The sequence below is a fragment of the Quercus lobata genome, chromosome 2 (genome assembly GCF_001633185.2).
Source record: "Quercus lobata isolate SW786 chromosome 2, ValleyOak3.0 Primary Assembly, whole genome shotgun sequence".
NCBI classification, from domain to species: Eukaryota; Viridiplantae; Streptophyta; class Magnoliopsida; order Fagales; family Fagaceae; genus Quercus; species Quercus lobata.
In genome coordinates this window covers 13,737,690-13,757,657 of record NC_044905.1, presented here as the reverse complement: position 1 = coordinate 13,757,657, position 19,968 = coordinate 13,737,690, and the positions used below count along the sequence as shown (strand labels likewise).

The window sequence follows — 19,968 nt, the reverse complement described above, 5'->3', positions numbered from 1 at the left end:
CAACTATATTCATGTAACAGGCATAATTAAATGCGTTTATTTTGCCTTAAAGTAGAGATGGGATAAGTTTTATTATAGGTAAGATTTGTTTCCGGCTGAAGCCTGTGATGCATGGGGCAGAAAGTAGTCACTAGTCATTACAACTCACACCTCAATTCATCACACACAGCTGCTGAATTGAACTGATATTTGGCATTTTTCTCACCTTTGTTTTGCGAATGATTGACTGAGATGTCTGCTATGATTGCAAAAATATTTGTCTTGTTTACACTGTGAACTTGTGAAAGGTCTGCCATAACAAATATTCCTCTGCTTGTAAGTTGTTTCGTAAAATACAGTTTTTCTTTTAGACACTGGATACGATGGCTGCCATAGGTACACATGATCAAACCCAATTTCCTTTTTAACTTTGTGGATTATTCCATTCTTTGATGCAGCTTGCATCTTAAAACTAGCTCTTTGTAGTGGGTGTGCTTTAACAAGAGAGTACTCATGTTGTGAGTGCTCACAGTCAAATTGTCTCATGTAGTGCCCTTTTAGACAAAATGCATCAATCCATGCTTCTTGAAATGTCGAAATAAATCACTCAATACAACCCCTCAAGCTTGAAACAAGGGGAGCTGTAAACGAAATCTATTTTCCCAAAGCTTGAGCACATCTAGAAGTGAGATGGATTTGGCTGTGACTGTGTTTATGCTAATTTAACCTCACAGCATTATAGGCTATTCATTCCTTAGTTTCAGCGACCTGGTCTCTGAAAATGGTAGGCAATCACACATTCCCAGCGGTATAGCCATATACTAACCCTGTCTGTCCAACCCTTTTATTATTATTATTATTATTTTTTAATTTTTATCTTTATTTAAATAATTCAATAGTTACAAGTTACACCAATTTGAATAGTAAAGAATTATTTAAAAATATTTTTCATGCGAACTGTAACAGTGTAAACTGTTACTCGCTAAACAATGTTAATTCACACATTTTAGTTCAGTCATGAAAGAAAGCATACAATATTGTTGGGTTATAAGGCTCTTGGCCCACAAGTCCCAAACTTTTTTTTTTTTTTTTAATTATAAATTTTTAACCTACGTCTATTTCTAATGATTGTGTTTATTATTATCAAATCATAACAGCAATCGATTTTTGGTATTGGTGGAAATTGAACCATATATATGGGCGACTCTAGGTATAGTCCAGGGGTTCAAATGAATCCCCTGAGCTGGGCCAAAAAAAAAATTATATATAATTTTTTTATTTGACCCTCCTAAAATAAATTTTGAACCCCTAGACCTAAATTTTTTTTAAGTCTAGCTGAAATGAATTTGAATATGATTATCTTGATAATATCTTCGTCTTTTTAAACATATACACCAAAAAAATAAAAATAAAAATAAAATACCTCCAATAACAAACCAATTTGATCTAAAATATGGGGAAAAAATAGTCGGTCTAACAACAAAAGTATAAATTTGTCCATCTTAAATCTAAAAATAATCATTTAGATCTTAACAAATTTGAAATAAACTAATACATAAAAATTTATTGTATTTAGATCTAACTTGGAGTTCACTTAACAACAGTAATTCATATGTTGATTGTATTTAAAAACAATAGATGATTTCCAAGATTTAATCTTAGCAACAATAATTAGTCTCTTTATCGTATTAATAAACAATATACAATGAATTTATAGTTTATCTTATACGAAAATGCTATATTCATAATACGCTCATAATAAAACCTATAGGAGCACATTTTGCTCCTAAAGCCCAAATGAAATGGACAAAGGTCCAAAGAGCCCAAAACAAAAAAAAAATTGTAGAGAGTGGGCTAAAAACTGTACTTCAATGAGTTGGACAACAATCATAATAGGCTAATTGTTGCTTGAAAGCACAAACAAACAGTTTTGGATAAGGAAAATCCTCCTCGGCAATGTCTGAGGAAGGTTGTTCTTATGTATCTCTCTTGGACTTAACCACAAATATAGTTCTTGAGTGTACAATGATTTTTCTACAGATTATCTGATGATGCTTTTTTATTTGACCCTCCTAAAATAAATTTTGAACCCCTAGACCTAAATTTTTTTTAAGTCTAGCTGAAATGAATTTGAATATGATTATCTTGATAATATCTTCGTCTTTTTAAACATATACACCAAAAAAATAAAAATAAAAATAAAATACCTCCAATAACAAACCAATTTGATCTAAAATATGGGGAAAAAATAGTCGGTCTAACAACAAAAGTATAAATTTGTCCATCTTAAATCTAAAAATAATCATTTAGATCTTAACAAATTTGAAATAAACTAATACATAAAAATTTATTGTATTTAGATCTAACTTGGAGTTCACTTAACAACAGTAATTCATATGTTGATTGTATTTAAAAACAATAGATGATTTCCAAGATTTAATCTTAGCAACAATAATTAGTCTCTTTATCGTATTAATAAACAATATACAATGAATTTATAGTTTATCTTATACGAAAATGCTATATTCATAATACGCTCATAATAAAACCTATAGGAGCACATTTTGCTCCTAAAGCCCAAATGAAATGGACAAAGGTCCAAAGAGCCCAAAACAAAAAAAAAATTGTAGAGAGTGGGCTAAAAACTGTACTTCAATGAGTTGGACAACAATCATAATAGGCTAATTGTTGCTTGAAAGCACAAACAAACAGTTTTGGATAAGGAAAATCCTCCTCGGCAATGTCTGAGGAAGGTTGTTCTTATGTATCTCTCTTGGACTTAACCACAAATATAGTTCTTGAGTGTACAATGATTTTTCTACAGATTATCTGATGATGCTTTTACAATGAGATTTTCCTTCTTTATATTCCCATTCCTTACTTCACCTCAACCCTCCACGTGTAGATTAGATTGCTGACTTTGATACTTGTCCCATTAGCACCTTTCTGAAGTCTTGATGAGTAGCTGTAAAACTGAATGTTACTGTTCAGGTATCACCTCCACATTAATGCGGTCAGGGGGTTAACTGCAGAGCATTCAATGTGATGGTAGTAGCTTTCTTCTCAGATATTTCCCAACTCTCTTTTGTTTAATCCCCACCTAATGTTTATCTATGCCAGTATGATCGTTTGTTGCATTGTTCTTGATGAAAGGTCGAACTTATGACCTTTGCTCTGTTCAGCCGAGGAAGTACTTCTCCTCGAACAACATTTCCAATTCCTTATGTCCAAACCCCTTCCATGGACCATTGTTTTGTAGGCCTCCATCATCATTACCTATCCTCGGACTACTTGATGTCCTTAGACATGGCCTATGGCCCAACAATCATATTTGGGCCCTTTATCCCTACAAAGTCTAAGTAGCAAATTGTCACTAATTGTTAAGGGAAAAAAAAAAGTAATTTCAGTAGTAAGTTTAAATTAGAACTAATAACAACTTATAACCTAAAATTTGTTAAAAAAGTATTGTGAAAATGTTATAGATGTACCACTTTTCATCTTTGATTCTCTTGCTAGTATGTACTGTGAAAAAAATTGTAATTAAGAAATCATGTAAATCGTAAGATTCACTTTTTTATTTTTTATTTTTTTTATACTTAAAATGCATCTTCTTAGTGACTCTCCTAACAATATATCTTGGAGCCGTCACTAACCATATATCTTTTTTTTTTTTTTTTTTTTCTCAAAAACTATATATCTCTTATTCAACCATAAAAAACTTTACTAGTTGAGCTTATTGAAACCTACATAAGTCCCTAGCTTGTTTTGTTTTTATTTTTATTTTTTATTTTTATTTAAGAAAGACATAAGTCCCTAGCTTCCTTTTGACGAGGCCATCCACACAGAAACTATAGGCCATACAGGCGGATTGTGGTTGTTGTGGAATTCGGATAGGGTTGTAATTTCTCCTCTCGCCACTACTGAGCAAGAAATTCATGTCACGGTTAAGGTGAGACCTTCTGACACTCAATGTTTTTTATCTGCAGTTTATGCTAGTCCTAGATTTAATGAGAGATGTATTTTATGGAATAATCTTGTTAATGTGGCTAGCTTGCATAGTAGCCCCTGGATAATCGCAGGGGATTTTAACGAAGTTCTTGCTGATAGTGATAAGTTTGGGGGCAGAACTATTAATACCAATAGGTCCCTATTATTCAAGGATTGTCTGGACTCCTGCAATATGGTTGATTTGGGCTTCTCAGGCCCTAGGTTTACTTGGTCTAATCGCAGGGGAATTAGAGGTCTTATCCAAGAAAGATTGGATAGATTTTTTGTAAACCCGGGTGGTGCACCTTGTATCCAAATGCTAGAGTGTCTCATTTAACTCGGGTTCACTCGGATCATTGCCCTATCCGGTTAGATTTTGACCCAAGGGTTGATTCCAGACTAAACAGGCCTTTTAAATTCTAGAGTTTCTGGCTCAATGACCTAACCTTTCCAAGTATTGTGAGGGATGCCTGGGGTCGTACAAATTGTCTTGAGAAAGCAGTTGAGAAGTTTGCTAAGGATGCTATTGACTGAAACCGAATTCACTTCGGTAACATTTTTGCTAAGAAGAGGCGTGTTATGGCCAGATTAGATGGAGCTCAGAAAGCTTTAGCGGAAAGGCCGTCAAATTCCTTAGTTGAGTTAGAGAAAGATCTCTAGAGAGAGCTCAATGAGGTGCTGAATCAAGAACAGGAGCTATGGGCACTTAAATCAAGGATGAACTGGATGGTCCTCGGTGATAGGAACACATCCTTTTTTCACGTGTCCACTATTGTCCGAAGAAGGAGAAATCGAATATCTTGTTTAAAGAATAGTGTTGGTGAATGGATCCAAGAGGAAACTCAGATTATGAGTTTTGTTAGAGAAGCTTTTGTCAAGCTCTACACCACAAGCCAGCTAGAAGCTAAACTCCAAGCGGGGCCCATATCTCCATGGCAAATGGCCCTCTCTGATATGGAGAGAGACGTGCTGGCTGAACCTGTTTCAGGGGAAGAAATTAAATCAGCTCTCGGTCTATGAAGGCTTTTAAAGCTCCAGGTCCGGATGACTTTCATGCCGGGTTCTTTCAGCGTTTCTGGATGATAGTTGGAGGTTCAGTTGTGGAGGAAGTCAAGAAATGCTTTGAGACTAAGAAAGTTCCTGATTCCCTTAACAAAACTAATGTTGCGCTCATTCCCAAGATCCAAGGCCGGGAAACCATTGGCAATTATCGCCCCATCAGTCTCTGCAATACAGTTTATAAGATTATTACAAAAATTATAGTTGCCAGAATTAGGCCTTTGCTAGACAAGTTAGTGTCTCCTATTCAATTAGCGTTTGTGCCGGGGAGGAAAGGGGTCGATAATGCAATCATTGTACAAGAGCTCATCCACACTATTAGTAGAAAGAGAGGAGGAGTGGGGTATTTGGCAATTAAAGTGGATCTTGAAAAGGCTTATGACAAGTTGGAGTGGAGTTTTATTAGGGAAACTCTCATGAAATCTAACTTACCCAGGGAGTTGATAGATCTTATCATGAATTGCGTGTCTTCCACCACCACCTCTGTGCTTTTCAATGGGGGTTTGCTTGAACCTTTTAGGCCTTCACGAGGCATTCGGCAAGGGGATCCATTATCTCCCTATCTTTTTATTCTTTGCATGGAAGTTTTGGGGCATTTGATTGAAGAAAAATGTAGGGAGAAAAGCTGGATTCCTGTTAAAGCTTCTAGGAGCGGTATCGCTTTTTCCCACCTCTTCTTTGCGGATGACCTTGTGTTATTTGCTAAGGCAGATGGTAGAAACTGTTCTGCAATAAGAGACGCCTTGGATGAATTTTGCAATAGATCCGGTCAGTCAATTAGTGAAGCTAAATCTAGAGTGTTTTTCTCCCCTAACGTGGATAGAGATACAAGGGAATCCTTGTGCGACATTTTGGGGTTTTCATCAACTCCTAATCTCGGCAAATATCTGGGGTTTCCTATTCAGCATCGAGGGTCTAATAGCCAGGACTTCAATTTTGTCCTAGAGAGAGTTAAGCAAAAACTTGCTGGTTGGAAGGCCAATCTTCTCTCCTTTGCTGGCAGAGCGGTTCTTATCCAAGCTTCTTCTTCTACCATTCCATCCTATGTCATGCAATGCAATGCTCTCCCAAGTAAGCTCCTGGACAACATTGATAAAGTTAACAGGGACTTCTTGTGGGGTTCTTCGGAGACGGGCAAAAAGATGCATTGGGTGGGCTGGCAGAAAATTACTCGGCCTAAAAGTGAAGGGGGTCTCGGCCTTCACACAGCCAAGGGCAGAAACCTTTCCCTTCTTGCCAAGCTTAATTGGCGCTTCAAAACTGAGAAGGATGCGTTATGGAGTAAGGTTTTAAAAAGTAAGTATTGCACTAGACAAAGATTTAATGCCATAAATCCCACTAAGCTGCCTTGTTCTAGAGTGTGGTCTGCCATGAGAAAAGGCGAAGATATCTTCCGGAAAGGAGTTAGTTGGGTTGCGGGTAGAGACAGTGAGTTGAGTTTCTGGTATGATAAGTGGTGTAGTATTGGGCCTATCAGGAGCTTGGTGCAAGGTCCATTGTCTATAGAAGAGGAGAAGCTCAGAGTTAAGGATGTAGTGTCAGCTGATGGATGGAATTGGTCAAGAATATCCATCCCTATTCCAGAAAGTATCAGCAACATTTTAATAGCCAGTCCTGTTTCTCTTGCTGCAAGAGGACAAGATAGACTAGCCTGGGATAAGTCCACTCATGGCGGATTTGAACTCAAAAGTGCTTATCTAATTGCTACTGGTAATGAAGTTGCTCCCTTTTCAGGCCAATGGGTGTGGAAAGTTAACATTCTTCCTCGGATTCAAACTTTTGTTTGGATGTGTCTGCATAGTAGCATTGGTGTGAAGGAATGCCTAGCTAAAAGGGGGGGGTGCTGGTGGATCCCGCTTGCCCGCTTTGTCTTGCTGATTCGGAGTCTATAATTCATGCTTTTAGGGACTGCAGCAAGGTTAGGGAGTTTTGGACTCAGCTGGGTGCCGAGGAGGTAAATTCATCTTTTTTCAGTGCCAATCTGCACCAATGGATCACCACTAATGGAAAGCTTAATACAAAAAAATTCAGAGACCATCCCCCTTGGAAAACCTCCTTCCTATTCGCTATTTGGCGCATCTGGAAGCATAGGAATAACATTGTTTTCAATAATAAAACATTCCAGCAGAACTTGGGTCATGAAATTTTCCGTGAAGCTATGGAGTATGAGCACTGTGTGAAGCTTCCTAAATTGGCTTCGGTTCAGGTGATAAAGAAGATTAGGTGGGAAAAGCCAGAGGTGGGCTGGTTCAGGCTTAATTCAGACGGTTCAGCTTTGGGCAATCCGGGCCCAACAGGAAGTGGAGGTCTTATTCGAAATGGGGAGGGTGAATGGGTTTGTGGTTATGCTAGAAAGATTGGCACCACAACGAGCTTTGCTGCAAAACTATGGGGTCTTAGAGATGGAATTCTTCAATGTTTAAACCTCCAATTACCTGCTGTGGAGATTGAAATTGATGCTAAATCTATAGTGGAGCTGCTGAATAATCCAAGAGCTGCTGAAAGGGTTGTTTCTACCTTAGTGGAGGATTGGAGGTATCTTATTTCCCAACTCCCGCGAGTTCGTGTTAAGCACTGTGTTAGAGAGGCCAATAGGTGTGCAGATGAATTGGCAAGGCTGGGTTCAAAGCAAGAAAATAATTTCCTTGTATTTAGAAGTTCGCCTGTGGATGTTTGGGATTTGCTCAAGGCTGATGCCAACGGTCTATACATTAACAGATTTTGTACTGAGCCTATTTTGGCTAGTTAGTTTTCAGTAATATATTCCCTTTTACCAAAAAAAAAAAAAATTAGTGGACTTCAATCTAGTATGTAAATGGAACACCAATGGAGCACGAGACCGACATGTAACCAAATTTAAACTTATGTCATGTTGTATCACGTGGAGAGCTTACATGCCTGACCCTTTCTTAATAAACAAACATGAAATGAGAAGGTAGACAATCAGAATCTGTCACGTGTATGACACGAGCGATACCAAAGTACCGTATAGGGAACCTTGGTCGGTTGGTCCCTCAAGAAATAGTACTAAAATTAAATTTGGTAAACGCCCAAAAGTTGCAGCCAACCCAAACCGACCTCCTGTCCAAGGGACTCCTCGCCTCCCTAAGTAACGTATCTTTAGGAAAGTGACAACTTCAAAGGCTTATAAAAAGAGTTATTCTATTTTTTTTTTTTTTTGATTGAATAAAAAGATTTATTCTATTTTTTTTTATTGAATAAAAAGATTTATTCTATTTTTTTTTATTGAATAAAAAGATTTATTCTATTTCCATAACTTTTTTTTTCCCTAAGTTATGTTACGGTAAATTGCTAAATTGTGAATGATATCAAAATTGCAAAGTCAAAATTTAAAAGTCATAAATTATTTTACAAACGACTATTATGGTGTGTAATTGATAAATAAAAAATGATATTAGTAATAAATTTAGATAAAAACATGTTTTTCTCAAAAAAAAAAAAAAAAAGGAAAAAGAAAGATAACAATAAGTAAAAATTTATCCCATAACCATCTGTAGAATAGTTTGTGATGATTGCTTCCCACATTTTGATTTTTTTGAAGAAAAAAATAAAAACAAAGGCCCCACCAGTGGCAGTGAGGCATATCTTGTTATTTTTTTGAAGAAAAAAAACAAAAAAACAAAAGTAAAAGGCCCACCAGTGGCAGTGAGGCATATCTTGCTATTTTCTTAAAGAAAAAAAAGAAAAAGAAAAAAAACAAAAACAAAAGGCCAGTGAGGCATATCTTTTGCCAACAACTACAAGAGTCGTAAATCTTCCCAATGCATGTAATTGCAATGTCGCCACTCACTCACTCTCACTCACTCACTCTTCAAGTGGGTCCCCACACAGACGACCGACCTACTCATATTTATCCTCTCAAGGCCGACGTTAACGGGTCCCACTAGTACAACCTTCCACGTTCTTCTTACACGTGTCACAACCCCATTGGCCATAACTATAACCAAGCACCGCCCTCTACCAGTACCGCCATGTCACCATGTCCCTCTCAACTTTTCCACTTTCCCCTTTACCCTTTTGACTACTACTTTTTCTCACATTCTCACTAAAGCCTACACAACACGCTCAAACTTCGCGTACTCTATCAGCCATTTGATATGCCTCCAATGACAGTTGGCAATCAAAAAAAGCGAGTAGAATTTAAAACCAGAGAGTGAGAATATTAAAATTTTAGTTTCATCTCCAAATGAATGCGACACGTCGGTCACACAAAAATAAAAAAAGACACGTCGGTTAATAATTAGCTTAATCATGTCAGAGACGCGTAATATGATGCTATTTTTTTTTAAGAATTTTATTAATGTGTGACTTAAGGACACACATTAATTTTCATTTTTAGAAATAATTTTCTCAAAAATTAAAAAAGTGATGACAATTTTTTTAACTCTCAAGAAAATATTGTTAAAAATAGAAAAGTTAATATATGTCTTAGCACACCTTAACCGGACCCCTTTTTTTATGCTATTAATGCATAGTTTGGAATCTGGATTCCTAACTTCCTATATAAACCTTTCATACTACTCTCATTTCATAACGCATATATTCATTGTTACACAAACTTGAGAAAAAACATTTCACAAACTTTTCATTTGGTTTATTCTTTTTCTGTGTATTGTAGTGATAATTATTTGGTAGCGAAACAATTATGGCAGAACACCAGCACAACAAGGATGAGAATGAGACTACTACTACCACCCCTGGTGGTAATGAGGGAGCTGTGGAGACCAAGAGCCGAGGCTTTTTTGATTTCTTGGGGACTACTACTACCACCCCTAGTGGTAATGAGGGAGCTGGAGAGAGCAAGAGCCGAGGCTACTTTGATTTCTTGGGGACTACTAAGAAAGAGGAGAAGCCAAAAGAGGAGGAGATGGCTTCTGAGTTTGAGAAAGTCAGAGTGTCTGAAGAGAAGGAGGAAGAGAAGAAACATGGTCTCTTGGGGAAGAAGGAAGAAGAGAAATTCCCTGTTTCTGAATCTTATTCTGACCCAAAGCCTGAAGAGGATTACTACAAGGAGGAGAAGAAAGAAGAAGAGAAGAAACGTGGTCTCTATCAGAAGAAGGAAGAGGAGGGAGTCCCAGCGTATGATGAGTCTCATTCTCAACCAAAGACTACAGAAGATTACCACAAGGAGGAGAGGAAGGAAGAAGAGAAGAAACGTGGTCTCTTCCATAATAAGGAAGAGGAGAAAGTCTCAGCGTATGAGCCCCATTCTCAACCAAAGCCTGGAGAGGATTACTACAAGGAGGAGAAGAAGGAAGAAGAGAAGAAACGTGGTCTCTTTCATAATAAGGAAGAGGAGAAAGTCCCAGCGTATGAGTCTCATTCTCAACCAAAGACTGCAGAGGATTACTACAAGGAAGAGAGGAAGGAAGAAGAGAAGAAACGTGGTCTCTTTCACAATAAGGAAGAGGAGAAAGTCTCAGTGTATGAGCCCCACAAGGAGGAGAGGAAGGAAGAAGAGAAGAAACGTGGTCTCTTTCATAATAAAGAAGAGGAGAAAGTCTCAGCGTATGAGTCTCATTCTCAACCAAAGACTGCAGAGGATTACTACAAGGAGGAGAGGAAGGAAGAAGAGAAGAAACGTGGTCTCTTTCATAATAAGGAAGAGGAGAAAGTCCCAGCGTATGAGCCTCATTCTCAATCAAAGCCTGCAGATGATTACTACAAGGAGGAGAGGAAGGAAGAAGAGAAGAAACGTGGTCTCTTCCATAATAAGGATGAGGAGAAAGTCTCAGTCTATGAGCCTCATTCTCAACCAAAGCCTGTAGAGGATTACTACAAGGAGGAGAGGAAGGAAGAAGAGAAGAAACGTGGTCTCTTCCATAATAAGGAAGACGAGAAAGTTTCAGTGTATGAGCCTCATTCTCAACCAAAGCCTGTAGAGGATTACTATAAGGAGGAGAGGAAGGAAGAAGAGAAGAAACGTGGTCTCCTCCATAATAAGGAAGACGAGAAAGTTTCAGTGTATGAGCCTCATTCTCAACCAAACCCTGTAGAGATGTACAAGGAGGAGAGGAAGGAAGAAGAGAAGAAACGCGGTCTTTTCCAGAATAAAGAAGAGAAAGTCTCAGTGTATGAGTCTCATTCTCACCCAAAGCCTGTGGAGGAGTACAAGGAAGAGAAGAAGAAGGAAGAAGAGAAGAAACCTGCCCTATCCGACTTGCTACACCGACCTAACAAGAGCTCTGTAAGTATTTTATTTCTAATATCTATTTCAATATCTTCCATATTTTTAAATATTTTACACAGTTTTTGGTTTTTTTTTTTTTTTTTTTAGAAACAAACACAGTTTTTGTTTTTAAAGTTTTGTTTTAATTGTTCAATGGATTTTCTTGTTTGTGTTTATTATCTTCACCAATATATATATATATATATATATATAGTATTTTTGGATTCATGATAGTTGAGATTGTAAAACGTAAGACCTGAAAGTTGGAACCATTAGAAATAATGGATCTGTGTGTGTCATCGTAGTCGTACTTACATATTTTCAAAGGAAAAGTGCCCATAAAAGCTTTTATTGTTGTTTTTCATCATTTGCATGTTGCACCCCATGAATGACTACGGGACTTTCGTCCCTGGCCAACTTGTAAATAAGTGGGGCCCATAGCGCCACGTGTAATAATTACAGCCTCTTACGGTACTTTAATTTTTACAACCACATACTACCACAATTTGTGATATTTTTATCTTGTTAAGGTTTTTTTTTTTTTTTGACAAAGTTATCTTGTTAAGGTTGTCGCCTATGAATAGTCAACTATTAATTTTACGTTTTCAAAAAAAAAAAAAAAAAAAAACTATTAATTTTACTGATAACTTATTGTTGAGGTAAATAGATTATGAATGGTCAATTATTATTTTTAGAAATTTTATTGTTAATTATAAATGGTCAATTTTGCTTTCACAAATTTAGTTATAACTTATTAAATTAGTTACTGTGAATGATGAACGGTAATTTTCACATTCACTTAGTACTACTATCTTTTTTCTACGAAATGACCGAAAATTCTTTTTATCATGGCATATATTGGACTTATAGCTTTTTTTTTACCCATATTCACATCAGTTTGTCCGCATTTTTGAAAATGTGAGTCCATCAAAACCCTTTTTTCTAACCCTTTGAATAATTTGTAATTGAACTTTGGATTGTTTGAAAATTGCAGCCTAGCGATGAGAACGAAGGTGAAGGAGAAGAGCAGAAGAAGAGAAGGGAGGAAAATAAGGGACTGAAGGATAAAATCAAGGAGAAGATAGGTGGAGGAGACAAGGCAGAAGAGAAGAAGCACGAGGACACCAGCATCCCAGTTGAGAGGTACGACAAACTACCAGTCCCACAGGCACCATCGGCAGAGCCAGCTCATGCTGAAGAAAAGAAGGGCTTCCTTGGAAAGATAAAGGGAAAACTTCCAGGCCATCACAAGAAGCCTGAAGATGTGCCATCTTCTCCTCCTTCGGTTGCAGAGTATACCACTTCTGAGCCACCTACTCATCATGAAGGCGATGTGAAGGAGAAGAAGGGCATTTTGGAGAAGATCAAGGAGAAGATCCCTGGTTACCACCCAAAGACTGAGGAAGAGAAGGAGAAAGAGAAAGAGTCTTCTGCCTATTAAGAACAGCTCGTTGTTATGTTTACAGGAATGTAGATGCTTGTGTGTATTGTTTGTTAATTTGATATGCTGTTTTTTTTTTAACACATAAAAAATACTTTGTATAAGCGCTTTTCAGGTGCTTATATGTAAGTTTTGTAAAAGAAAGAAAAGTTCTTATTTGCTTTTTGTTTTTAATTAAAAAGTATTTGCGAGTTATGTATATATATGTAATGTTATTTATTGGACTGGTTAGCTACAATGTTTTTGTTTGTAACTTAATTTGTATGCTTTGTGTCAATGGTGGAAAGAGGAAGGGGGTAAAGAGAAAGAAGAAGCTTTTAATTATTCGACATTGATATGATTTCACTCTGTGTCTTGGTGTATTCACGAAGGTGCAAGTGATGATGATCTCTGACCCACTTTGAAAACCGACTTTATCTTGATGAATTACGAAAGCAAACCAAGAATGTGGCCTGATCAGATATGAAAAGGTGGCTATATTTTAAAGTTCGATGAGCTCATTTTATCACATCTGATGAGTCTCGTGGGAGGCTTCCCTTCTGATGCTGAAAACTACTACTAAACTAAAGATATTGAATGGTTGTTGAATGATTTACTTTAATGTCTCCATTCCACCCCTTGCTTTTATTCTTTAATTTGTTTTTGCAATCGATGTCAATGATTTACATCAAGATATTTTGTAGTGGATGACATAGACAATTAGTTTTATTGTATAGAAAAGAGCTAACATCCGATAAGGTGTTAGAAGTAGATTCTCGAGACAGAGAAGTTGCATTCAAAGTCTGTTTGGGAACCACTTATTTTGTTAAAATTGAAAATTTTTTACTGAAAATATTGTAGATAAAGATAAAAGTTAGTTGAAATAGTACAGTGTGACCCATGAATAGTATCAAAGAGTGCAATGGAGTCATTAATAATAGCAAAAATAAACTGAATAGTAAAATAATTTGCATTTTTTATTTCAATCCAAATAGAAGCTAAGCTTATTGATATGAATGAGGAATGTCATGTTAAGCAAGGTTGTCGGTAATAGCAAGTTGTGCTACTCCTCTTGGTGGTTTATGACCACACGATAAGTAGCTATGTTGGCTTTATAAATGTAACAAGCCTTTCGAGAATTTTCCTATAATAATATAGTTTCCTAAAATGATTTTTGATTGGTAAACTGCTTTGTTATTTTTGGATCAATTATATATGCTTAGTACATGGTGTATGTTGTCTAAAAAAAAAGTACATGGTGCTCAAGATAAAATTCACTACTTACAAATTTATGGAATACATACACCATGTACTTTTATATTCCATACATGGTACATGGTGCCCTGAAGGGATTGACGAACTCAACTTCCATGGACGATATCATCGCTACCAACGAGGTCATCCCCTAAGACAAGCTGATCAAATGTCTACATCATTGACAAAGGTAGCAAAGCCATTCAACACAAGCAATAATACCTCAGGCGGTTACAAAGACAGCTATATGGACCGTTGGAAGCCCATTGAAGTCCATATTATTGAGCACAAGGCATTACCAAGAAAGGCATTAAAGCCACAATAACTGCCACAACGGCTAGGGGCTGTAGAAACATATATAAGGCCCTCACAAGCACCGGCACAAGGTACATTGACACCTAAGAACACTACTAGTTTTTCTAATACTCTATTATTTCCTAAAAACTCTTTTATACTGACTTTGGCATTGGAGACGTTGTCGCAGGCATCACACCGGTGACCACCTTAAAGGAGTTACATTACCATTTTCAGGGCGACATAAGCAGAAGAACGGCTCCCTCTGGATGCACAAACAATGACTGATGAATCCGCACCTCATCAATTTGGCGCTGTTTGTGGGGATGACATTTTCGTACTCAGATTCGAAAATATAGTTTCCGTCAAACTTCTATATTTAGATGGAGTCCAACCAAGATTCTACAGCCTTAGCTCAGCAAGTCTAGGCTCTTGCGGCCACCTTTGAAGAGCTCACCAGACAGAATCAGGAAATGAGACTACAGCTTCAACAGGAGGAGAATCAGTCCAAAGCCAACCAGGAGGATGACAGAGATATCCATAGAAGAAGTGACCGTCAAGGGCCTACTACTCCAGATGAACAGAACTCAGAGCTTCTTCGAGAGATGAGAAAGGAGATGGATGAGCTGAGGAATGCCATTAAAGAGAAAACGGATCGGAGTCTGGATAGAATGGTTAGGGCAATAGACTTGCCTTTCACTACGGTGGTCCTAGAATGCCCAGTGTCGTCGAAATTTCGGTTGCCTCAACTTAAACCGTTTGACGAATTTAAGGGCCCCCAAGACCACCTCAACACCTTCAAAACGACGTTAGGCCTTCAACAACCTCCTGACGAGATATTGTGCCGTTCCTTCCCCACCACTCTCAAAGGAGCTGTAAGGGATTGGTTCAAAAAGTTGCTAACTTCGTCCATCGACAGCTTTGAGCAGTTGAGCAACGCCTTTTTGTGCCACTTCGTCGAAGGACAATGCCCTTAGAGACCAGCAGACCATTTACTCACTATTAGACAAGGGGAGAAGGAAACCCTGAGGTCATACGTGAAATGCTTTACTTGAGAGACCCTGGAGGTAGATGAAGCTGACGATAAAGTGCAGTTGACGACCTTTAAGGTAGGGCTGAAGTCTAGAGAGTTCGTGGTTTCACTCGCGAAAAATCTTCCTAAGACAATGGCAGAGATGCTCCTGAAGGCACAAAAGTACATGAATGCTGAAGATGCATTAGCAGCCATAAGGGACGAAGAAAAGCTGGGAGACAAGGGAAGGAAGGAAAACGATCATAGAGGACAAAAAATGGAGCGTCCAGATCATTGGACCAGTGACGGGGGCAAAAGGAAAGACGAAAAAACTCCTCAAACGGTAAAATTCATTCCTCTAGTTATGCCTGTTGACAAAATTTTGACATAGATTAAGGATAAGCACTACCTCAAATGGCCAAGGCCATTACATTCATCTCCTAATATCCGTGACAAGAAAAAGTACTGTCGGTTTCACAAGGATCATGGCCATTACACTGAAGATTGTCGGGACTTAAAAGAGCAGATAAAAGAGTTGATACAGAAAGGAAAACTGCAAAAGCATGTAAAGAAGGGGGAGTCTAGTAGGTTTAGGGACAGTAGCAAAAACCAGCGCGAGTCCTCGCCCAGAGACGAAGATAACACGTCCCAGTCGTCGTAGAATGTGATCGGGGAGATAAAGATTATCACAGGAGAGCCATTCACAGGTGGGTCATTCAGATCCCTCAGGAAAGCATGTCAGAGGCAGGTGAATAGCGTCCACATGATACCCCCGTTTAAGTAAAGACGGATGGATCAGGACATGTCTTTCAACGAGGAAGATGCTAGGGGAGTGAAGCAGCCTCATAACGGCCCCTTAGTCATAATGCTCACGATTGAAGGATTCAATACCAAGAGAATCCTCATGGATAATGGAAAATCTGCTGACATCGTCTACCTTCCCACTTTTCAACAGCTGAAACTAGATCCAGGAAGACTACGCTCATTTGACTCCTCCCTCGTCAGTTTCAGTGGAGACAGAGTATATCCCAAGGGTATAATGACATTGACAGTAATAGTGGGGACCTACCCGAGGCAGTTGACCCGTCAGTTAGACTTCTTGGCGGTAAACTGCCCCTCATCTTACAATGTGATTATTGGGAGGCCCATAGTCAACCAATGGAAGTCAACCACGTCCACCTATTGCCTAATGGTAAAGTTCCCAACTGAGAACAGTGTTGGCGAGGTAAAAGGAGATCAAGTCCTAGCCAGGGAATGCTACTTAGACGTCTTCACGTGGAGTCACGATGACATGCTAGGCATATCTCCAAAAGTCATTCAGCATAAGCTGAACGTGGACCCAGAAAGAAAGCCCGTCCAGCAAAGACGACGAGTTTTCGCCTTTGAATGGAACTAAGTAATTACAGACGAAGTTAACAAACTATTGACAGCAGGCTTTATCTGGGAGGTCTACTATCTTGATTGGCTCGCAAACATCATCCTAGTGAAGAAAGCAAATGGGAAATGGAGAATGTGCATGGACTTCACGGACCTGAACAAACCTTGCCCGAAAGATAGCTTCCCTCTACCAAGGATAGACTAGCTAGTGGATTCTACAGCCGGGCATAAGTTACTGACACTCATGGATGTTTTCTCAGGATACAACCAAATAAAAATGGCTGAAGAAGATCAGGAGAAAACTGCTTTCAGCACAAGTCAAGGGCTCTATTGCTATAAGCTAATGCCCTTCAGACTGAAGAATGCAGGAGCAACTTACCAAAGGTTAGTGAACAAAATGTTCAGCAAGTAGATTGGCAGGAATATGGAGGTGTACGTGGATGACATGCTCGTCAAGAGTAAAGAGGAACTTGCCCATCTGGATGACCTGAAGGAGACGTTTGCCACCCTCAGACAATACTAGATGAAGTTGAATCCTGGTAGGTGTGCCTTTAGTGTAGCCTCGGGGAAATTCTTGGGATTCAAGGTGTCCCACAGAGGGATAAAAGCAAACCCTGGAGAAGGTGCAGGCCATACTCAACATGACATCGCCCAAGACCGTCAAAGAAGTCTAGAAGCTCATGGGAAGAATTGCAACTCTCAATAGGTTCATTTCTAGAGTGACGGATAAATGCTTGCCTTTTTTTAAGACATTGAAGTAGGCCTTCGCCTGGACTGACGAATGTGAAGCAGCGTTTTAGGAACTCAAATGTTACCTGAATAATCCACCCCTCTTGAGTCCATCCAAGGAAGGGGAAAACTTATATTTGTACTTAGCAGTATCAACCATGGCCGTGAGCGCAGCCCTTATTCGAGAAGAGGAAAGGAAGCAGCTCCCAGTTTACTATGTTAGTCAAGCTTTCCAAGGTGTTGAAGCTAAGTACCCAAGGATTGAAAAGATTGCATTCGCGTTAATAGTAGCCTCGCGCAAACTGTGACCATACTTTTAGGCGAACCCTATCTTGGTGATGACGGATCAACCCATCAAGAAGTCCATGAACAAGCCTGAAGCAGCAAGGAGAATGGTCCAGTGGGCAATCAAACTTAGCCAGTTCGACATTGAGTACCACCCTAAGACAGTCATTAAGGCACAAGCCTTGGCAGACTTCATCACCGAGTTCACCCTCCTAGACGAGAACAGCCTCACCAACGAGACAGAACGGTGGACGATACAGATCGATGGTTTGTCAGCAAAAAGGAGGGGGGGGGGGGAGTAGGGGTTGTCATAACCATCCCTGACAGAGAAATGCTTAGATATAAAGTTTAACTGCAACTCCCGGCCACCAATAATGAGGCCGAGTATGAAGGAATACTGACAGCTTAAGACTCAGGAAATCACTAGGAGCAAAAAACCAGGTTATCCAGAGTGATTCTAAGCTGGTAATAGGGCAAATTTAGGAGGAATATGAAGCAAATGTGGAAAGAATGTAGAAATACCTTAGGCTGACAAAGCATCTGACCCAAGAATTTGATAGAGTAGAATTGATGCAGATCCCCAGAGGCCAGAACATGGTAACCGATGAAGTTGCGAAACTAGCATCATCAGAAGAAGGATCAATTAGCCCGAACCTGGAGATGGAAGTCCAGAAATGCCCCAACATCGAAGAAATCTCCACATTTGCAATCCAGAACATAGGCAGCTGGATGTCACTGATCGTATCCTTTCTCCAAGATGGACACCTCCCACAAGACGCCGAGGAAGCTAGGAAGGCCAGGAAAGGGCTGCCAGATTCACGATCCTAAATGACACATTATACAAAAGAGGTTTTTCCGTGCCTTACCTGAAGTGCGACGAAGAGGAAGCCAAGTATATTCTCGAAGAGATCCATGAAGGGTTTGTGGAGACCATGCAGGCCCCAGATCCATAGTAAGTAAAGTTGTCAAAACGGGTTACTTCTGGCCCACGATGCAGGTAGATGCAAGGGAGCTTGTCAGGAAGTGCGACAAATGCTAGAGGTTTGGCAATGTCCAACGCCTTCCAGCCGAGAAGCTGACAACGATATCCTCCCCCTGGCCATTTGCACAATGGGGAATCGACATCGTTGACCCATTGCCTCAAGGTAAAGGACATGTAAAGTTCCTTCTAGTCGCCATTGATTACTTTACAAAATGGGTTGAAGTAGAGGCATTAGCAACCATTACCGAAGCAAGAATCCAGGGTTTCATGTGGAGGAATATAATTTGCAGGTTCGGGATTCCCCGGACGATCATAACAGATAATGGGCGGCAGTTCGACAGTCAAGGCTTCAAGGATTTTTCTTCAAACCTAGGGATCAAGAACCAGTTCTCATCCCCGGGGCATCCACAAGCTAATGGACAGACAGAGGTGACTAATCAGACACTACTCAAGATTATTAAAGTCAGGTTGGACAACATAAAGGGGGCCTGGTCGAAAGAATTGCCCAATGTCTTGTGGGCTTACAAGACTACGGCAAGGACACTAACAGGAGAATCCCCCTTCAGACTCACTTATGGCACCGAAGTAGTAATCTCGGTCAAGATAGGAGCAACTAGCATCAGGCGAGAGATGTTCCAGGAAGAGGGTAACGACGACCAGTTAAGAGTCAACCTGGATTGCGTAGACGAGGTTAGAGAAAGAGCTTCTCATAAGATGACAAAGTACCAACAGAAGATGGCCGAGTATCACAACAGGAGGGTGAAGCTCAGACGACTAAACATAGGAGACCTCGTCCTGCGCAAAGTCACCCTAGCAACCAAAAACCCTGCCCAAGGGAAACTCGGCCCCACATGGGAGGGACCCTACCGGGTCGTCCATTACTTCAAGCAAGGTAGCTATCACCTGGAGACCATAGATGGATAGAGGCTCCCACGACCATGGAACATCGAGCATTTGAAAAAGTACCACCAATAAATGTAATTGAAAAATGTATTCATTCTTGAAAGCAATAAAAGAACTATTCAGCCAATGTGTTAGTGCAAGCAGGTCTTTTGAAAGTCATGAAAAGAAAGAAATGGCTAAGTAACAAGATTCCGCCTAGACGGATGTAAGTTACTGACGAAGCCAAAAGATGGCAAGATCCCTTAAGAGGGTGTAAGTCATGAAAAGAGAAAAAAATTGCTAAATAAAAAGATTCCACCTAGACGGATGTAAGTTACTAACGAAGCCAAAAGATGACAAGATCCCTTAAAAGGGTGTAAGTCACCAAAAGAAAAAAAAAGATTAAATAATAAGATTCCGCCTAGACGGATGTAAGTTACTAACGAGGCCAAATGATGGCAAGATCCCTTAAAAGGGTGTAAGTCATGAAAAAAAAAATGGGCTAAGTAACAAAATTC

The 19,968-nt window shown here is 39.3% G+C and overlaps 1 protein-coding gene across 1 annotated transcript; it reads left to right on the top strand.

The window, feature by feature from the left end:
* The first annotated feature begins 9,562 nt into the window (after window positions 1-9,562).
* LOC115974602 (golgin subfamily A member 6-like protein 22) lies at window positions 9,563-12,980 on the top strand. Its single transcript, XM_031095021.1, has 2 exons — window positions 9,563-11,233; window positions 12,210-12,980. Exons 1-2 carry the CDS (start codon window positions 9,692-9,694, stop codon window positions 12,654-12,656), a joined length of 1,989 nt encoding a protein of 662 aa, XP_030950881.1. The 5' UTR covers window positions 9,563-9,691; the 3' UTR covers window positions 12,657-12,980.
* The last annotated feature ends 6,988 nt before the right edge of the window (window positions 12,981-19,968 follow it).

Coding starts and splice junctions, on each gene's coding strand:
- LOC115974602 (XM_031095021.1), top strand. CDS start 9,692: ATGGCAGAACACCAGCACAACAAGGATGAGAATGAGACTACTACTACC. Junction 11,234..12,209: donor ACCGACCTAACAAGAGCTCT/GTAAGTATTTTA, acceptor TGAAAATTGCAG/CCTAGCGATGAGAACGAAGG.